The following is an 18,164-nucleotide window of genomic DNA, read 5'->3' as shown; positions in this document are numbered from 1 at the left end:
CATTATTAGATCATCAAGTTCGCTGACGCTCATAGGAGGTGCGACGAACCAAATAGGGAATCCGGAATATAATCCCTTATAAAATATCTTCACCTTGCACCATCTCAAATTTGTTCGCAAGATACAACAACATGTCACCTACACCAGGTGTTCCTGATGCAGAATTGTTCGACATAGTGAGTTTGTTCGTCCTGGTGGTAGCATCACTTCCGGGCGGAGCTGAGATGAAATATGAACAGTATGGCCCCCTAGAAGTTGGAGTATTACTCAGTGTATTTGGTTTCGGATTGCTGGCTGTAAGTGGAATTGAGTCGACATGGTGAAATGAATGTAAAGCTGACATTTGCCGACTACCGATAGATGCAAGTCAGTACAGCTTATCTCATCATCCTAGTTTTCGAATCCACTCTTTATCACGCATTAATTTCAAGGCGTCATACTTCTATCTCAATCACAGTGAACTAACCTCATCTCATCTAGGCAATAGTATATTTTGAAAATTGCACAAAAGGAGATTGGAGTACAAACTCATTGGTAAGTCGAAGTCTCAGAGTCCATTGCATAACGAGTAAAGCTGAAGATATGACTGTGCTTTTATCATTATACAGATACTAGTAAGCTTCCTTCTTGTTGGATAATGATAATTGATTGAAGACTGACAAAATGCTATTGCCAAAAAAGGCGGTTGTAGCGTTGAATTTCGGCCAAACGATATCAGATTGTGTAAGAATAATGAGATTGACCACTTTACATTCTGCTGATATAGTATACGTGAGTTGATGTACTGAAGTCCACCTCTCTATCATATGATTAATTATTTGACAAAACATTTTGAGGACAATGACTTAGCTTACTACTTTTGATTTTCGATAGTTCTTAGATGTTAGACAAAGACCATCAGAAATCGTATCACCAATAATTTCAGTAACAATTGCAACAATAACACAACTGTTCCTACTAAGAAGATGTTTACAATTTGCTGGTGTGACAGAAAATCCATCGAATAGATCAACCACAAAGAATAGACTGCGTGTATTTGGTTTAGCGGGTCTAGGTTTAGCTGGAATTCTACTAAGTTTTGCTTGTGGTTTAGGTCTACCTATAAGGGTTTGGGTAAGTCGGTATGCTGTCTCATCTTGATTTTCTTATTACGTTTGTGTTCAGTCACTTATTGTTTGACCGGCTACAATTATACATATAGCTACTTGATACTTAGTGAGCGCTGTCTAATGAAACATTAAGACCAGATTGGAAAAACTGATAGGCGTCTATAATAGCGTGGCAGCCAACCAAGACCACATTCTCACACTCGTTACTACTGTATGGCTAGCAACTTCTGCAGTGAGCGTTTTACAATCACTCAGATGACCCCTCTTATTGGCCTATTGCCTTGGGTTTAACTCTCATGGTTTTTATGCTTTATAGGGTGTTGATATACTCTTATCAGGTTATATTATCTTCAAATTGAGAAAGGCTGTGGTGAGTGTTCATAACAGCTCAGCTGTAGGACTTCCGTGGAGAGTGTCACCAGACTGACATCATTTCTGTTTCGTATCATTTAGAAAGGTAACGATGACGGAAACAAGGTTATTGATACTTTAATCAAATTATCAATGCAAGCCGGAGGTTTGGTCACAGCATTACAAGTGATAGCACTGATTCTATATACATGTAGAGTGTAAGTCAATGACTTCCTGACCTTTCTACGATTTGGCCTTCTACAATATTGGTATATATACTGATTTCTGATAAACATGTATTTCATACTCTTCCTAACTCATTATAGTGCAAGTACTTGGGCGGACTTTCCGGCTATATTCATATCAAAAGTTTATTCAATGACTTTAATAGCATCTATATCTAGACCAAGACGTCATGCCAATGTGGCGCGACAGATGAACCTTCCTCCAGGTCCTCTTATACCTATAACTAGACTACCATGTCAAGATCAGCATCAGCGTGTATATCTACAGCAAGCACAAGGATGTATATCATCACCTACCATAATAAACCAATCTAGAATAGCTAATGCACCGATGAATTTGACTTGCTGTATGTACAGTAATGGCAATGTCAGCCCAAATATTGGATGGATATCAAGGAATGAGAATAATAACGGAATTAAATTTGGTATTGATACTCAAGGTATGATATATAGTAATGACACAGGAGAAATTATGGAACTGGAAAGTGAGAAGGAAGAAACTAGTTTTTTAGAAGATTGCAACGGGAGGGAAAATAAAAGAGAAAGTACTTTAGTGGGATCAAGCTCAGCCTTGGCCTATGGAATCAGTCCGAGACGATTAACGCCCCAAAACGAAATGAATCAGTTAGTCAAAGAAGACGAAATTATATAGTAATGTGTAAAGCATATAACTTGAGATGTCATTAGAATCTCATGGCAGCGCTAGAATCAACATGTATAGAATGCGTTGAAGGCACTCAATCGTGTTCACTCCATCGAAATACCTCCTTCAGTATCTCCAGAAACGTCTGCTTGGGAAGACTGTCCGGAAAGCTCCTTTTTCTTCTCACTTTCCTTCCACTCTTCGATTCTATCGGCTACAGTTTCACCAAATCGACCTGATTGTCTAAGTAAATCTGTAGTACCTCTTTGAGGAGCACCAAATTTAGTTTTCGACAGATCAGTCTTAACTGGATTTAGAAATTCAAATGAAAAATCATATGCTTCCCTTGGTCTGTCGCGTAAGAGCCAAGTTGATGAATAAACTTTAAAATTTACTTGAATGTTTCCTTCAGAATTGATAAAACGTGAATCACGATTACCATAATATTCAAGTGGTTTCCAACTTGCTGTATAATTATCAATCAATTCTCTGATAAATTTCTCGCCTTGAGTTCTTTCAACAGTACTGGTCATTACAGTTGCTTTTCCAATTTCCAAGTTACTGGAACAGTTGGATTGAATATCACCTATAATATCTTCAAGTAGATACCTGGTTCTTACCGACGGCTCGGTACCTTCTTCTTGATTAGGGTTAGGATCAGGGTTAGGGTTAGGATTGTTCATTGTGATAAATACTGTAGACGAAAAAGATCGGTTTGTTTGGGAGTATGAGTTTGCAGATAAGTTATTGTAACTTAGTTGCTTGAGTTGAGTTAGTAAGTAAGCTTATCGCGTAGGGAAAGTAAAATATGCTTTAGATCTTCGACTATTTATATATCCCACCGTCAGCCAAAATGTATGACACCGTTCAGTAGTGCACTCTTGGTCACAGTATGATAATCCAACATTATATCAAAATTAGCTGCGTTTGAAGTCTACCTGAGTACAGAAGACCTCTTTTCCCCACCCTCAACCTAGATCGTTCTGGATTGGTAAATATATAGAGAGTCGAGATTCGAAGTCAACTTCAGAGAATACTGTTCATACAAAGGTGCGCCTGTTGACATATTACCATAACTGCGACTGATGGATAAACTGGTCTTCCTTCCCTGTACTTTATCGCAAGATCATCCCTACAGATTCAGAATGACCAAAACAAAAGAAAAAGATGACAGATTCAGCAGATTCTTTTTCAATTATAGCTTCTTTACATCATACATAAGATGTGAAGACCTGACGCTTATGGAACAAGTGGGGGTGGGGAGCTAGTTAGAAAGGATGTATGCATAATACAAAATACTTTGCATTGCATAGTGTATGGTAGAGTACTTCGTATGCATTCGCTCAGCTCAGCTCATTTGAAAGCATAATTCGCATAGAAGAAGCATGTAAAGCGGAATTATGAGGTTTTTGGTACTTTGACATCCGCATAATCAATCCTTCGAAGGCCAGCCTCTTTCTCATATGGCGTCACACTCTATATCTTATATCCTAGTATTTTTAGCTTCGAATGCCGAAAGGGACGACTGACGTCTTAGTGCTCGGTCACAAAATGCAATCGAATATCCCCATGTATTTCCTTTGACACACTGATACCTGTATATACCAGCATTGGGATTCGACTGACTCATGTTTTGGTGACGCTTGATGGCTTAATGGAGCCATCAGCTGTGTATCAATTGTATCTTTGTTTTGCCTCTCCCTGGTTGACCGAATATCAAGGATCCAAACAGAAAAGGAGATTCTGAAAGGAAAGATTTGGAGCTGTACCATCATGAACTAATCTTTTACGCCTGATAAAAGGAGGAATCTTAAGTAGCTTGTCTAACGGATATCAAAATAAGATTACTACCCGGATTTGGTGGGGATCACCGCTTACCAGTACAGATTCAGATATAAACAGGAACATCTTCAGGTGGAGTCGAACGATTTTTTGGAATTTTGAGATGAATAAGTTGAGATGTTCATGTCGCTCTTCGTAGTATGGGACGATAATATACTGTCCATGAACACTGCAAAGGGAAAAGAAGAGATAGATTCCTATGGTACCACCTCAATCTCAACAATCATTTCAATGATTTATTTCACAATAAAAAGATACCAGCTTGCTATAGGTCACACTGCAGTCTCAAAATAATTTGAAATGAGCGGTATTCAAGTCGAATTAGAAACGTTCTTTTGGGGGAAACCACCAACAAATCCAAAAGAAAGGAAACTTCTGTTAAAGCTAGATTTAGTGATATTGTCCTATGTGTGCTTGTCTTGTAAGTTTCTTACTACCAGTCGTACTCGTAAAGCTACTAGAATCTTGCGTCCAAGAAACAAGACAACGTCAACGGCTAATACCGGTAATCTGTTCTTCAACCACTAGATTTCGCTAACTGTAAGTAGGATTTATATCTCGATAATCAACCTTTACTGAAATAGGTCTTGCTAATCAAGCACCAAATATGTTCGCACAGATCTTGATAGAGCGAATCTTGCTAATGCTGTAAGTCCATTCATTGCATGGTGTTTGGTGTTGTGTCATATCTTACTGATTGTGCCTAACCGATAGTACACTACCGGAATGAAAGAAGACCTCAACTGTTCGTTAATTTCTGCCGACATATGAAAAGCTGAACGGTTCAATCGATGCACAACTGACTTCCCCTTTTGCGACATAGTCAAAGGAAATGATTATACATATGCAGTATCGATGTTTACTGCAGGGTATATCATAGGACAGTGGCCGTCTGCTTTGATCTTATCTTCAGGTAGAATCTCACCTAGGTTTTGGTTTCCTTTCTGTATGGTAGCTTGGGGAATATGTACTTTAGGTACTGCTTGTGAGTTAACATTCTAAATACGAGTGGTGAAGCCGTATCTGATGTTTTCCGCTTGATGTATACAAGGGGCAACAACACCTCGTCAAGTCTGGGGTATACGATTTACCCAAGCTTTATTTGAAGCTTCAACATTCAGTGGTAGTCACGTAAGTCTTATGATAAATACGATATTGCGAACTTCATGTTGACTATGTTCTGCTGTCTAGTATATTCTTGGATCATGGTATAAGGATCATGAGTTAGGTAAAAGAAGCGCAGTTGTAAGTGTATATTCATATCTGCCTTTGAAATACAGGCAATATCGACTCATAATTCACTTTTAGTTCGCAACTGCCGCTCAAATGGGTACCTTATTTTCAGGTATAATGCAAGGTGGTATAGTGACGAATTTAGAGGGCAAAAATGGATTAAGAGGATGGCAATTTTTATTTATCATTGATTTTGCCATTACGATACCTATCGCTATATATGGTTTCTTGATGTTTCCTGGTACTCCACATAGTACCAAAGCTTGTAAGTATATCTATTTACCAGTCGTCATTCATTTGTACTTCTGCTTCCCGCAATCCGTTTTCGCCCCATATAGTTATAACATTGAAAAAAGCTCACTAATATTGATTTATCCCTATTCCACAACAGTCTGGTTGACAGAAGAAGAACGTCAAATGTGTTTAAGTCGGTTACCACATTCAGCACAAGTTAAAATGACACCTAAAACTTTATCAGGGTCAATCAGAAAATTAGTCAAAAGTTGGAGATGGTATCTATTTACTTTATTGTTTACTTTTTCAGCAACAAGTTTTGAAAAAGTTGGTGTTTATTCAGAATTCAATTTATGGTTGAAAAGTGCTGGTTATAGTAAACAACAAAGTGAGTGAATATCTTGGCATTATGTTTCTAGCTGAGCTTAAAGAAATTATGATCAAAAGTTCGCTAATCATAAATATGATAATAATCCGTTTGATTTGAATAGTCTCATATTATCCATCAATATTTACAGCTACAGCAATCTTATCGACGTATATATTAACTCTAATTTCTGATCATACTGGAAATAGATTTATTATCAATCCAATCATGTTTTTAGCAGTTTTTATAAGTTCAATAACGTTATTAAATTGGAATCATCTAAATAAAGGTGCTCATTTCTTCGCTTATATTATCGGTGGTTTAGGTTATGCAGGTCAAGCTTCAAATGTGAGTCCCTAAGTTATTCTTAGTCAAGTCTCAACCAAGAATAGCAATGATCGTCAACCACAACAGCATAGTTAGGAAAGTACTGCATACTGACAATTGGATCTATCTAGTTCGCTTGGGCAAATGAGTTGTGCAGGGACGATGATGTTTTACGATCGATCACTTTATTCTCAATGAACTGTGAGTTTTTTTTTCACGCTATTTATATTTTAGAGTATTTACCAGATCAATCACTGATAAACCATATATATTACGATGAAAATAGTATTCTCCAATATATGTACGTGATTTATACCACCTCCCAAGGCTCTTTACGATCGTCTCTTATTCGAGAATCGCAGTGATCTTGTTGGACTGAGTCTACGCCTTAAACCATGTAGGGAATCTATGGTATCAAATCGTGGCATGGCCGGTAGTCGATGCACCTAAATTCAGAAACGGACAAATTGCAACATTGATTACGGGCGGTGTATCGGTAAGTCAACTCTTTCTCTATTCCCATCATTTATTCCTTCCAGGAATTGTTGAACGGGTTTACCGTTTAAAAAAATTGCGCAGATGACTAATTGGGTTTTACCTGTTCTCGCCGTCAAACCACTTCTATAGGTTATAGTAGCTATTTTGATTCAATATTGTTCGAAAAGATACCCGCCTGATTTACCTAAACTCGAACATGATTATGAGGATCAACAATCGAATGATGACAATGATAACCATTTCGTGCAAGTGTCATATAATCCTAATTCAGTTAAAAATGAGCGACAGATTGATGTGGAAAATAAAGATCTCAAATAAGGGTTATTCTTCTCCACATGCTCTTTATCTTGAAGACGGAAAAACGCAATGAAGGTTGAGGTATGAAAAGCATTAAAGTCAAGAAAGAGGGGCTCATCGGTGGAGATATCTAAAAATGGGACCACGGGTCAATCCGAACAATCGTTAGAATCACAAAGTTTATAGAGGTTATGTATTTGTACTGTCATATATATATATATCTAGCATGCATCGTTGCATATCTCATTGAAAGCTTCGTGACTACTGAAACATAATAGAACAGATTACTGTATGCATTTATGCTATGTACATGAATTGGGGAAGATGCATATTTTATCCAACCCTGTGCCCAGTCAGGATGTGAGCCTGGTGAATTATGATGATTTATTGGTAACCTGAAGGTATTGAGTTGATGAAGTTCTAGTATTTGTATGATTTCATTCATATAGCAAAGGATTGAGGTTCATAACTAATGCGGTTTGATGAACTTGTTGAATTTGATGATATTCTGTTTGTTTTCGTTTCTCGTTTATGTAAATATATGCAGGTTGATGTATTAGTGCGCGTGAGATTGGTGTTATATTGTATTCATTGTTTGATGATCCTAAGTTTGGTATATATGCTGAATTTAGTGTTCTCCCTGCTTGAACAGTCATTTTCCTAATTTGCTGTAAAGCTTGTAGTGCACTTTGGAGGACAATTCCTATCACGAAGAGCCACAGTTAGGTAAGCAAATAACTCCAGCTTCTCCTACTGTTCAACTACTAATAATATTGGTGATGATTAAATGACATGATGATGTTTATAAATATGGCCATTGACAAATAGCAGCAACCCATTTAGCCATATTGACTTTTTTAGCTTCATTTGTAATGATAAAAGGATGTTGAAGTAATTGCCAAGGATATGGTCTATCTGTTCCTGATCGTATTAGACTATGCACGGGAATCAACAACAATTCAATCAGTTTTCAGTCTTCAACAACATTATATGATAAGATTTGATTCGTTTGGTTTAGAACTTACCAATCAGCCATAAAACCCTTGAAGCCATCTGACCAAATTCTACCGACAGAAGGATTATCGATCATTATCGGTGTTGGTGCAGTGACTATATAAGATAACAGTTCGATTGGTGCTACATATTGATTTTCACCTTCAGGTGGAAAGGGGAATCTCAAATGTGCGACTTCATGTAACGTCATTCCTAATGACCATACATCCGCTTTTATTGTATAAGGTTGATTTTGTATTCTTTCGGGCTGCAAGCATGTCAATATCAGCACACATTTCTTGTCTCTTCGGCGTTGAGGCATATTGAGTGGGAGAGACAAGAAAAAATCAACTTACAGCCATGTAGAAACTTGTTCCTGTGAATGTACCAGCTATCGAATCTACTAATTCACCTGAGACACCAAAATCACATAATTTGACAACACCTTGTTTCGTTAAGACGATATTTGAAGGTTTGATATCTCGGTGTATGATACGATGCTCATGTAAATAGTCCAAGCCTTTCAAGACCTACAAACAAGCTCGGTGATCAGTAACGTTCTTCTCCATTGGCACAACTCCTATCGGAGAGTGGTGATATTATGAATGACTTTGAGAGAGGCACCTACCGAGCTAGCTATCCTTCCCAAAACATGTTCCGAGCATAACATTCCACCTTGTTTCATTTTACCTACTAAACTATCTAAACTTCCAGCTTCACAATATTCCATTAATATACCGATTACACTATCTCTTTCAGTTAAGAATGAACCATAATGTTCTACTATATATGGTGATGAACAAACGTTCAAAATTTCTAATTCACGTAATAGCTGTTTATGCATCGATGGATTGGTCGTACGTGCTATGACCTATAAAGGAATTATACCAAATCATAATCATTAGTCATTCTCGCAATACTAAGAGATGAAAGCGACTCACTTTCTTAGCCATGATCTTACCGCTCTTCTTGTCTTTTACCAATTCGACAGCGCCACCGGTACCTTCACCTAGTCTCTTGATTGAAATTAAATCATCAGGATCAAAAGTAGGACTTTCTTTTTGATCTTCATCTGATACATGTACATTGCCATAAATCTGTCCTCGTCCATGCCCTTGATCACTTGAATGTCTATCAAAACTACTTCTTCTTGAACTTTCCCCTCCTCCAAAACCACTTAAACTTGCATTCGATGAGGATGAAATATCGTATGCCCGAAACGATGATACTTCCTCTGACTGAACGTTACTACCATTACTACCTTCTATGGGGTTATTATTGGTTGTACTACCTCTTCTAGACTGGTTGGCCGAAGAATTAGCTCTTGATCTAGCATATCTTGATTGCGTCAGACTCGTGTTTGAATTGGCTCTCGATCTACCACCTATTGAAGGTGTATTACTACTACTTGTAGGATCAAATCTAGATTTTGTCAAAGCTTGTCTTATATCTTCAGTCATTTCACTAATTCTATTACTACTGTCATTTTCACCACCACTCCCTAACATTAATCTGCCGAATCCATAAGCAGATTCATCATCTTCATAATTGTTACCTCTAGCTTGTAAAGTTGGATTTTGATCTTCCCCTGGTATACATGGAGTAGGTGTTTTCAGAGCAGAATTTAATATATCATTATCATCTGACGTTGAAGGATCAAACGGATAATCATGTCCACTTGAAAATCCCGTTCCAGATCCAGACGAATTACCTGAAGACGAGGAGGAAGCGCCAGGTATGCTGAGTTTGAGTAATGGTGTTGGAGTTCTTGAGCTTGGTCCAGGGTTGTTATTACTATTACTGGCTGATAGATATGGCTGTGAAGGTGCATTGAGTAATGGTGGTCTGTTCGTGTATTTGGGACAAGGTAAAGGTGCAGGACTGGGACTAGGATTAGATAAAGGTTTTGTGGGTAATACTAATGGTGAAGCTAGTGCAGGTGTTGATACCCCTGATAAACTTAATTTAGGTCTGTTCGAAGGTGCGGGTGACGCTCTCATTGGTTTTAATGCTAATGCAGGTAAAGATGAAGGTATCTGCCAACCATTTTCATTCGCTTGATCGACATTTATTCCGGCTAGACATGAATGTATATAGAAGATCATTAGCATATGGCCTCGGTAGATAGAAAGTATATGTAAGAGTAAATCAGAGACTATAATCATACTTACGAACATTTCCAACAGGTATATTCAGCTTAGGAGGTGGTGGTGCACCTGAACCTATTCTAGTTGGATTGGGTCTTGCACCTCCTGGTCTACGCGGCGGTTGTGGTGTATTACCAGTAGCTAGTGCAGGTAAAGATGGTGGTGTAGGTGAATTACCACTCATGGTCTATATTATCTTTATTATGAGTTCAGTTGGAGGAAATTGAATCATGAGTCAAAGTGTTTTTTTCTTCTTTTGGCTGGAGTGTACCAAGAAAGAGAGTTAAGATTGAGGAGGACGATTGTTACAAGATTGTATCCCACGCTCTGATATTGTTGATGCTCTTGGAATATTCGGAATAAAATTTCCTGCTATTATATGTAACGTGTTCTTCGTGTCGAGCGTTATGATGAAACTGTCGAGTATGAGTGTATGAGTGGTATGATGCGGAGATGTCTTAGCGGACTGTGCGTTGAGATTCCTTCTTGTCGTTTCAATTTGTTTTGATCAGGTGAATTGGGTTTTTCCCCCTATTCCATTAGCTGAAACAAGGTAAATGCGATGTGGGTATACTGCTCGTCCCACACAGAGCAGTAGGAGATAATGTAGGGTGATAGTATAGGTTGAAGAGAATCGTACAGATCGTGAATAACAGCGAAGAAGCATAAAAAAGGATTGACTTGCATTAGAATCTTTAGTAAACGTCATATATTCATCTTAGACGAGTATAACGAGTAACGGCAACTTATACTCAAAAATCTCCGAATCTTCAGGACATGACTACTAGAGCTTCTTTTCCATGACCGAGATTCATCATATGCATGCATGTCTCCGAAAAATTGGGTTTCTTTGTTATACTCATAATCTGGTTGAACTCACAACAAACAGCAAGCTCATCCAGATACGTAGGAAGCAATATAGCCAGACACATTCAAGGTAGATTTCGACCTCTATCAAACCATCACTTCGGCTATTCAACAGGCTTAGAAACGGTAGAGCCTGAAGTGCATTTTGGTGAATAGTTCGAGAAATCCAGGCCAGCATGCAACGATTTTTTCTGGTGCCATTACGGCCGTTTGCTACTGGTTTAGCAAATCTAGGATTATGCTCAAAGACAAGGTCGATACATAGCACTAAGACACTACTTTCACATGAAAATCCTTTGGTATGTCAGAATGCTTCATCTGGAATTCCACGATATGGTTACCCTATCACCACATTTCGAGAAAGTTGTGGTCATCAGCTATCGCTAATCATACATTGTATATGTATGTAGGGTATACCAAAAAGAAATCCTAATCCAGCACCCACGATACCTAGAAGAGGTGCACCACCTAAAAAATCACGTATAAAAGGTGTTAAACAGATTGTTGTGGTTGCAAGTGGGAAAGGCGGTGTAGGTAAATCGACTATAGCTGGTAAGTGTGTAATTTCTATGAGAATCTCACTATAGTTTGAAATTACTTCTTTATGATCGTGACAAACTGATTTAACATGTCTAAAAACTACTCAACTAGCAAATTTGGCATTGTCATTATTACAGAATCCACAAACGAATTCAAATTTACAAAGATCACCTAAAATAGGTTTACTGGATTTAGATATTTTCGGTCCAAGTGTACCTAAATTAATGGGTTTAGAAAATGCTGGTGATCCAAGATTAAGTGATGGTAAGTGTTGATCTCCTTCATAGATCACTCTGTTGAAACATTTCTCAACTGACTTTTGAGAATGTGAATTACATTCATGATAAAATAGAAAATAAGTTAATACCATTACAAAATCATGGTATAAAAACTATGTCTATAGGATATTTACTTCGTAAGTGAAATTGTACAATCGTGGCTACATCTCGCGATTCGAAATGAACGCTAAATGGCGAAAATTCACGTAGCACCTAATCCTGCAAATGACTCACCTGTAGTATGGAGAGGAATGATGGTTATGAAAGCTGTTCAACAATTATTATTCGATGTTGATTGGACTTCACAAAATCAAGATTTAGATGTTTTGGTGATTGATATGCCACCTGGTACGGGTGATGTACAATTAAGTTTAGGTCAATTAGTTGACGTAGATGGTATGTTAAAAAAGCGATATAATGCGATTATTTTGCGGGACCTGATGCTTTGAACTTCATCAATCATACAGGTGCCGTAATAGTCTCAACACCTCAAGATGTAGCTTTAATAGATGCTAGAAAAGGTGTAGGAATGTTTAATAAAGTTTCAATACCTGTAAGCTTAGCTGAATTATTCGACGAAGATAGAATATTCCTAACTGACCCCACCACGTTTTTACATTGATATTGTATAGATGATTGGTTTACTGCTCAATATGTCACATTTTACATGTACCAGTTGTACGACTCCACATGAATTGTTTGGTAGTTCAAAGAACTTTGAGAAAGCTGCCAATGAATTAGGCTTGGAAGTTTTAGGTAAGTCTTATCTGTCAGATACAAAGTTATGGTCAGACGCCTTCACATGTATATTATAAGCTGATCTGAAGTATTGAATTAGGTAAACTACCTTTAGTGACTTCTGTAAGTGATGGTGGTGATTCAGGTAGACCTATTATGGTACAAAGTAACAAAGAAGGTGAAGAAGTTAGACAAACTATGAAATCAGTCAGTGAAAAAGTTTGGGATTGGTTAAGTAGTCGTGAACAATCGAATTTAGGTACTAGAGGATAGATCGAGCAGTTACCTCATGATGCATTGTGTTACATTTCAGACGACCGAAATCCACCAAGTCGCATTGTTAAGTCAATTGCTTCTACTCTTTTGGACAATCATCACGATCAGGGTTACCTTTATTCAGTAATATCAACCTATGCAACGAGACTGCCGAACAAGACAAGGAGTGAAAGGATCTTATAGGTTCTTAAAGGAACTTGAATGAAATCGTCCGTTCTTAGTTGATATTGATCAAGAAAGATAGAGATACTCATTTATAGACCGTTTATGAAAGGGATAGTAGACAGTGCAGCTCATGTGAGAGCCAACTTATTTCAACGATATTATCGAGATTGTTCAACCATGTACCTTGAAAAGTCATAACTCTGCAAGCAGAAACAACATACCAAGCCTTAAGAATGCCACCATCTTTGCTCATGCTACGGTAGAACAAAAACTTGCAGTGCCATATTGATCGAAGCAAATAGTTTCATCTCCATATATCAAAATAAAACTACAATCCAAAGAATAAATCCCATTGTTGTATTGGTAATTTCTTCTTTTTCTTTTTGTATATCCCAAAAATCAACCTAAAAAACAAATTTTGATTTATTTATTCTTTGGCGGCGGTAGCTCGGGTGTAGATTAATTGAGCATGGTGGTGGACTACTCGTTTGATGTGACCTTCTTTTTCAAGGAAAGCAATAGCTCTTCGTGCAAGGGAACCGTTAATCTTCATTCGGTCAATTAAAACTGATTGAGAGATGAGTTTGTAGGTTGGGACTTCTTTGATGATTCGGTCGCTGATAAAGAAAAAGATTTACCAAGTTAGTGAGCACGTTCAACTGACAACAATTGATGGATACTAAGTCCAAATTCATGGTAAATGATAAAAAGCGAACTCACTAAACGGCTTTGTCTAAAACAACAGCGTTGTTGGCCTTGTCCTTTACTTTACCCTTGGACCACTTCTTCTTTTTACTATTGAGATCGAAAGCCGATAGTCAGTACTGCATCCATCGTGAAGGATCGCAAATCCCTCGCTTCCTTCAATCATATCTCTCGACATTGTTCTGGGTGGTAGTCGTTCTTCTAGGTTATGTAAAACCAGCCACCATATCCGCCACCATAAACTGGGCATCCCACTATGACTGATTTTGTCCTCCTTTTGTCCTTGATTACTATCGATCCATTATCCCGCTGTACCTTCACATCCCGTTTCTCTAATGGTCGCATGATCCATGAATATAACACTTACCCGGCTTTGGAACCGGCCATGGCGGCAGCGGCCTTTTGGGCCTTGGACTTTACTTGAGGAGGCATCTATATGAAATGATCAAGTTGTATTATGGTGGAGTTTTGAATATTGATGAGTTGGTGATGAATTGGATGTCGAGAGGAAAAGCAATAATCAAGTTGACTCAGTCAGCTAGCTGTTCTTGCAAACCTTCAATAATACGTCAATATGACTTACGATGTCTTTTGCTGGCTAAGGAAGAAAAAGAACAAATGTAACAAGGATTCGTGAAAAGAGTTAAAAGTGTGAATGGTGAATGGTGAATGGTGAATGGCGGCAACATGCAACAACGAACAAGCAAGACCCCACAACACACACCACACGAGACATGGGAGTGTACGGTGTATAGTGTGTACAGTGACGATGATCAAATGCTATTGCAGTTTTTTCAACGGAGTTTCGCGGCATTTAGTGAAAGACCGGAATTACCAGTTTTACTGTGGCACTTAAACGATGTCGTGGAAACCTGTGTCGGTCACCTCCACCAACACCTCGATGATATCGTTATCGGGTGATGGCCGGTGGAGGTAGGCCGATGCGAATGAATCTGTAAGATAGATGGTGATGACGGTAGGAACGTTATTGTTGATGATGATGAGGTTCATGAGATTTATAGTGGCAATCTATATTACATTTCCTCTAGATTTGAGTCAGCCTGTCAGACAAGGGTTGAACGTGCAGACAAATTAACCAATCCTTCAATCAAGATCTTTCAACTCACCGCAGGTGTACTGGTGACTCATCAATATGCCGAAACGAGCTCGATCAAATTCACCTATATCGGACTTGCACGAGGGTAATATAGGATCATCTAGCTCAAAACGATTCTTTGGTAATCAAAATGAGCATATACATATTATACAACATGGAAAAGGACGAGGGATATCTGATTTGTTCCCTTTCCAAGAGATATTCTTGAGGATCTTGTCTTTCCTACCTCCAAATGATTTAGCAAAAGTACAAGGCGTTAACAGGTATTGGAGTAAAATGAGTGTTGATCCTCAGGTAAGTCTTTCCAACAACATTTGTCTCCAAAAGGCAGAACGCCAATAATATACATATGGTAGCAGGGCTAAACAAAATATGCTTCCCGGTAATCATCACAAATTTAGCTATGGAAAAGACTATATCTTTGTAAGTGTTGTTTCAGCTTCAAAAGTGATTGTGGCTCGGATCCTAATCGAGCGAAACTCTTAATAGCGCGGTATCCTCATCCACATCACTCAAGATTGATATATAATACTTTCACTTCAAGTGGAACTTTAGATCAGCATATTGACGGCTCGCAATCACCTAGAACACCAAGATCACTAAGACCAATCGCACGATTACCCTCACGAGCATTTCCACCTCCATCGCCGAAGCGTTCACCTTCGCTTGCCGAAGGACAGATAACGCCATCTTTAAATGCATCGGGGAGAGGGCTGGTAATCACGACAGGAAGTCTAGGCCTTGCCACGCCGTTGCCATCGCGCAATGATAGCGAATTGAATAAGGGCAATCAGAAACGGAAGGAAGAGCAAGATGAATTAGGACACGGAGTTCGGAATGATGGCGTAGATTGGAAATTGATGTTGAGACTGGTTACCAATTGGTAAGCAGCCGCACTGTACATACAAGCCAGCGTCAATTCGATATAACTGATATCGATTCTTGGGCAGGTCTAATGGAAATGCTCTATCTCAATCAACGATACCTCTACCTCCTTCACCTTCACCCTCACTACAAAGTGATACAGCATCTTCCATACCACCTTTAACATTACCTTTTTCTTCAACGTATCACCATTCGCATAATCGCAGCTCAGGTAAATCTGAACAATACATCGCACTATCTCCATCATACATATTTATCGCATCACCACTTTCGCCTTTAGTTCAAGTTCACTCATCTTCTACAACTTCCGCCAAAGGTACACCATTAGGCATCATACCTCCTCCGCCTGGATGGTCAAACCCAAAAAGACCAGATAATGTAACTTGTGTCGTATCTGACCAATCAGTTATCCAGTCCGAGGAAGATATTGTAGATGTTGCGATCCCGGCAAGAATAACAGTCTTCTATCAATCAGGTGGATTCGTGGTACTCTCTATCAGTCAAAACTCGACTGGAATAGGTGTTAGTTGGAAAAGGGAATTTATCAATCAACCAAATTCAAACTCTCGATCGATGAGAAGAAGGAGAATCACACATCATGAATTAGTTGAAGGTGATCCAGTAGTATTAGCCACACTGCATTGGCCAGTTTTGGTCAGTTGTACAAGGGATTTCAATCTTTCAGTATATTCCCTTGCTTCAACCTCACTGTGCAACTCGGAGACAAATCAAACACCTAAACCAAAACATCTACAGACGTTAAGAAGTGAAGTATCGTTTCATCCAGCAAATCTAACTCTATTTCCTGCATCATTATCCGACAATGATAGCACAACGGAATATGATAAGCTAGAGAAGCATTCTATACAAGCGGAAAAGAACGAATCAGAACATTTCAAAGTGGCTTTTACCTATTGTACGCCGCTGTATCCATCTTCTTGGACAGTTGCAGTACAGGAATTTTCGATCAATCTGGCAACTTCCAGTGATGTAGATACAGTCAAACGAGGTGAATCTTTTCATGTCGGACGCAACAACCAATATGAAGGCGAAGGCGAGGAAAACGAATTCATCTGGCCAAGAAAGATTCGACCTATAATAGGTGTGAAAGATAAAGCTATAGGTATAGGATCAGATGGTAGATGGTGCATTCTAGTCGGCGCAAAGGAAAACAAAATACAAGTTTTCGCATTACCGCATTCTCATTCTGATCGAACCGATTATGCTGCAACGGCAAAGAAAGTAAAACGAAATTCATCTATCACGCACTCGCAAACTCTAACATCAACGCATAGCTCATCGTCTGAAATAACTTCATTAGCTCTGAATTCAGGTAGATGCGTTTCAGGTAATAGAGATGGTAGGATATTGGTTTGGGAATTAGATGATTCTTTAGAGCAAGATGGTACAACTCAAGAAGGAGGAGAAGGTAGAATCGGGAGAACTATAGGATATGTTGAAGTCAAACAAGGTGGAAGGAAGCAATCTATTTGGAGAGGTCCAACAGGTCCTCAGCATACAGAAGAATTGCTTGAATCCGATGAAGAAACCAATGAATTAAATGGGACAAACAATAAAATCATGAATTTACCTCATCCTCAATCAATCTCATCAGCAGCTAGATCATTATTCCTCCCTAGACCACCTATGGATCTAGATAATGAGATAGTAAATCAAAATGAACCACCAATCCGGTATTTGACTTTTGATGAAGAGAAGATTGTAGGAATCGTTAGGACAAGGGATAATCGCGATGAAAGGATGGGAAGTGACGAAGAGGTTATGAAAATTTGGAGCTTCAGTTGAATGAATTTGTATATCCATACCTTACGCTTTCATGCACTATCAGCAAGTTGTTCATCGAAATTTTAGACTTGTTTACTATATGGAGTGGCTCATCAACCTAGAGTCCAAAGTCTGAAGGGGTTTCTAAAAGAGTGAAAGAAGCTCAGTATCTCAAGGGTTCGATTCGAATATTCGGAAGTAAGCCAACCGTTTATCTAATTGTGAAGAAATGACTATTGTAATCGACTCAAGATCATGACGTCGAATTTGAAATCCTTTATCTATGATAACGGTAGCGACGTTGTGTCAGAGAGGGCACTTTTCCCAGCAGAATCAACATTTGTGCCGCTGTAAAGGAAGGGAACCTTTCATTTCACCTTACACAGCCTTGGCTTTCCTTGGTGTATGACCTTTAAATAGAAAGAAGGGGAAGCATACTAAACAAAGGTATCGGAAATAATGCAATGCAAGCTGTCTTATCATACTCGGGGTCTACGTAACTTAATACTGTATATTATGCTG

At 38.6% G+C, this 18,164-nt stretch overlaps 7 protein-coding genes across 7 annotated transcripts; 4 read left to right on the top strand and 3 right to left on the bottom strand.

Annotated features, from left to right (window-relative positions):
- Positions 1–131: 131 nt before the first annotated feature.
- Positions 132–2,357, top strand: L201_007930 (uncharacterized protein; the record flags this gene model as incomplete). The annotated part of the gene is made up of 11 exons (XM_066223632.1): positions 132–176; positions 240–296; positions 481–534; positions 609–614; positions 682–771; positions 874–1,113; positions 1,202–1,215; positions 1,278–1,341; positions 1,426–1,479; positions 1,563–1,678; positions 1,787–2,357. The coding sequence occupies 11 exons, from the start codon at positions 132–134 to the stop codon at positions 2,355–2,357; spliced, it is 1,311 nt and encodes a 436-aa protein (XP_066079729.1).
- A 95-nt stretch (positions 2,358–2,452) lies between these two features.
- L201_007929 (uncharacterized protein) lies at positions 2,453–3,031 on the bottom strand (the record flags this gene model as incomplete). Its single annotated transcript, XM_066223631.1, has 1 exon — positions 2,453–3,031. One exon carries the CDS (start codon positions 3,029–3,031, stop codon positions 2,453–2,455), a length of 579 nt encoding a protein of 192 aa, XP_066079728.1.
- Positions 3,032–4,490: 1,459 nt separating this feature from the next.
- L201_007928 (uncharacterized protein) lies at positions 4,491–7,167 on the top strand (the record flags this gene model as incomplete). Its single annotated transcript, XM_066223630.1, has 13 exons — positions 4,491–4,611; positions 4,719–4,730; positions 4,810–4,838; positions 4,905–4,935; positions 5,014–5,175; positions 5,242–5,321; positions 5,382–5,435; positions 5,499–5,688; positions 5,815–6,045; positions 6,149–6,372; positions 6,483–6,552; positions 6,753–6,847; positions 6,979–7,167. The coding sequence occupies 13 exons, from the start codon at positions 4,491–4,493 to the stop codon at positions 7,165–7,167; spliced, it is 1,488 nt and encodes a 495-aa protein (XP_066079727.1).
- A 781-nt stretch (positions 7,168–7,948) lies between these two features.
- L201_007927 (uncharacterized protein) lies at positions 7,949–10,470 on the bottom strand (the record flags this gene model as incomplete). The annotated part of the gene is made up of 6 exons (XM_066223629.1): positions 7,949–8,081; positions 8,172–8,407; positions 8,496–8,669; positions 8,768–9,010; positions 9,081–10,216; positions 10,311–10,470. 6 exons carry the CDS (start codon positions 10,468–10,470, stop codon positions 7,949–7,951), a joined length of 2,082 nt encoding a protein of 693 aa, XP_066079726.1.
- Positions 10,471–11,329: 859 nt separating this feature from the next.
- On the top strand, positions 11,330–12,982 carry L201_007926 (uncharacterized protein; the record flags this gene model as incomplete). The annotated part of the gene is made up of 8 exons (XM_066223628.1): positions 11,330–11,452; positions 11,564–11,705; positions 11,805–11,957; positions 12,046–12,108; positions 12,182–12,367; positions 12,439–12,524; positions 12,604–12,727; positions 12,810–12,982. 8 exons carry the CDS (start codon positions 11,330–11,332, stop codon positions 12,980–12,982), a joined length of 1,050 nt encoding a protein of 349 aa, XP_066079725.1.
- Positions 12,983–13,577: 595 nt separating this feature from the next.
- L201_007925 (uncharacterized protein) lies at positions 13,578–14,287 on the bottom strand (the record flags this gene model as incomplete). Its single annotated transcript, XM_066223627.1, has 3 exons — positions 13,578–13,767; positions 13,871–13,945; positions 14,223–14,287. 3 exons carry the CDS (start codon positions 14,285–14,287, stop codon positions 13,578–13,580), a joined length of 330 nt encoding a protein of 109 aa, XP_066079724.1.
- A 721-nt stretch (positions 14,288–15,008) lies between these two features.
- Positions 15,009–17,663, top strand: L201_007924 (uncharacterized protein; the record flags this gene model as incomplete). The annotated part of the gene is made up of 4 exons (XM_066223626.1): positions 15,009–15,266; positions 15,374–15,395; positions 15,462–15,855; positions 15,923–17,663. 4 exons carry the CDS (start codon positions 15,009–15,011, stop codon positions 17,661–17,663), a joined length of 2,415 nt encoding a protein of 804 aa, XP_066079723.1.
- Between the last annotated feature and the right edge of the window lie 501 nt (positions 17,664–18,164).

The sequence above is a fragment of the Kwoniella dendrophila genome, chromosome 11 (assembly GCF_036810415.1).
Source record: "Kwoniella dendrophila CBS 6074 chromosome 11, complete sequence".
In the NCBI taxonomy this organism is placed as follows: Eukaryota; Fungi; Basidiomycota; class Tremellomycetes; order Tremellales; family Cryptococcaceae; genus Kwoniella; species Kwoniella dendrophila.
This window is presented reverse-complemented; position numbering and strand designations above follow the sequence as displayed.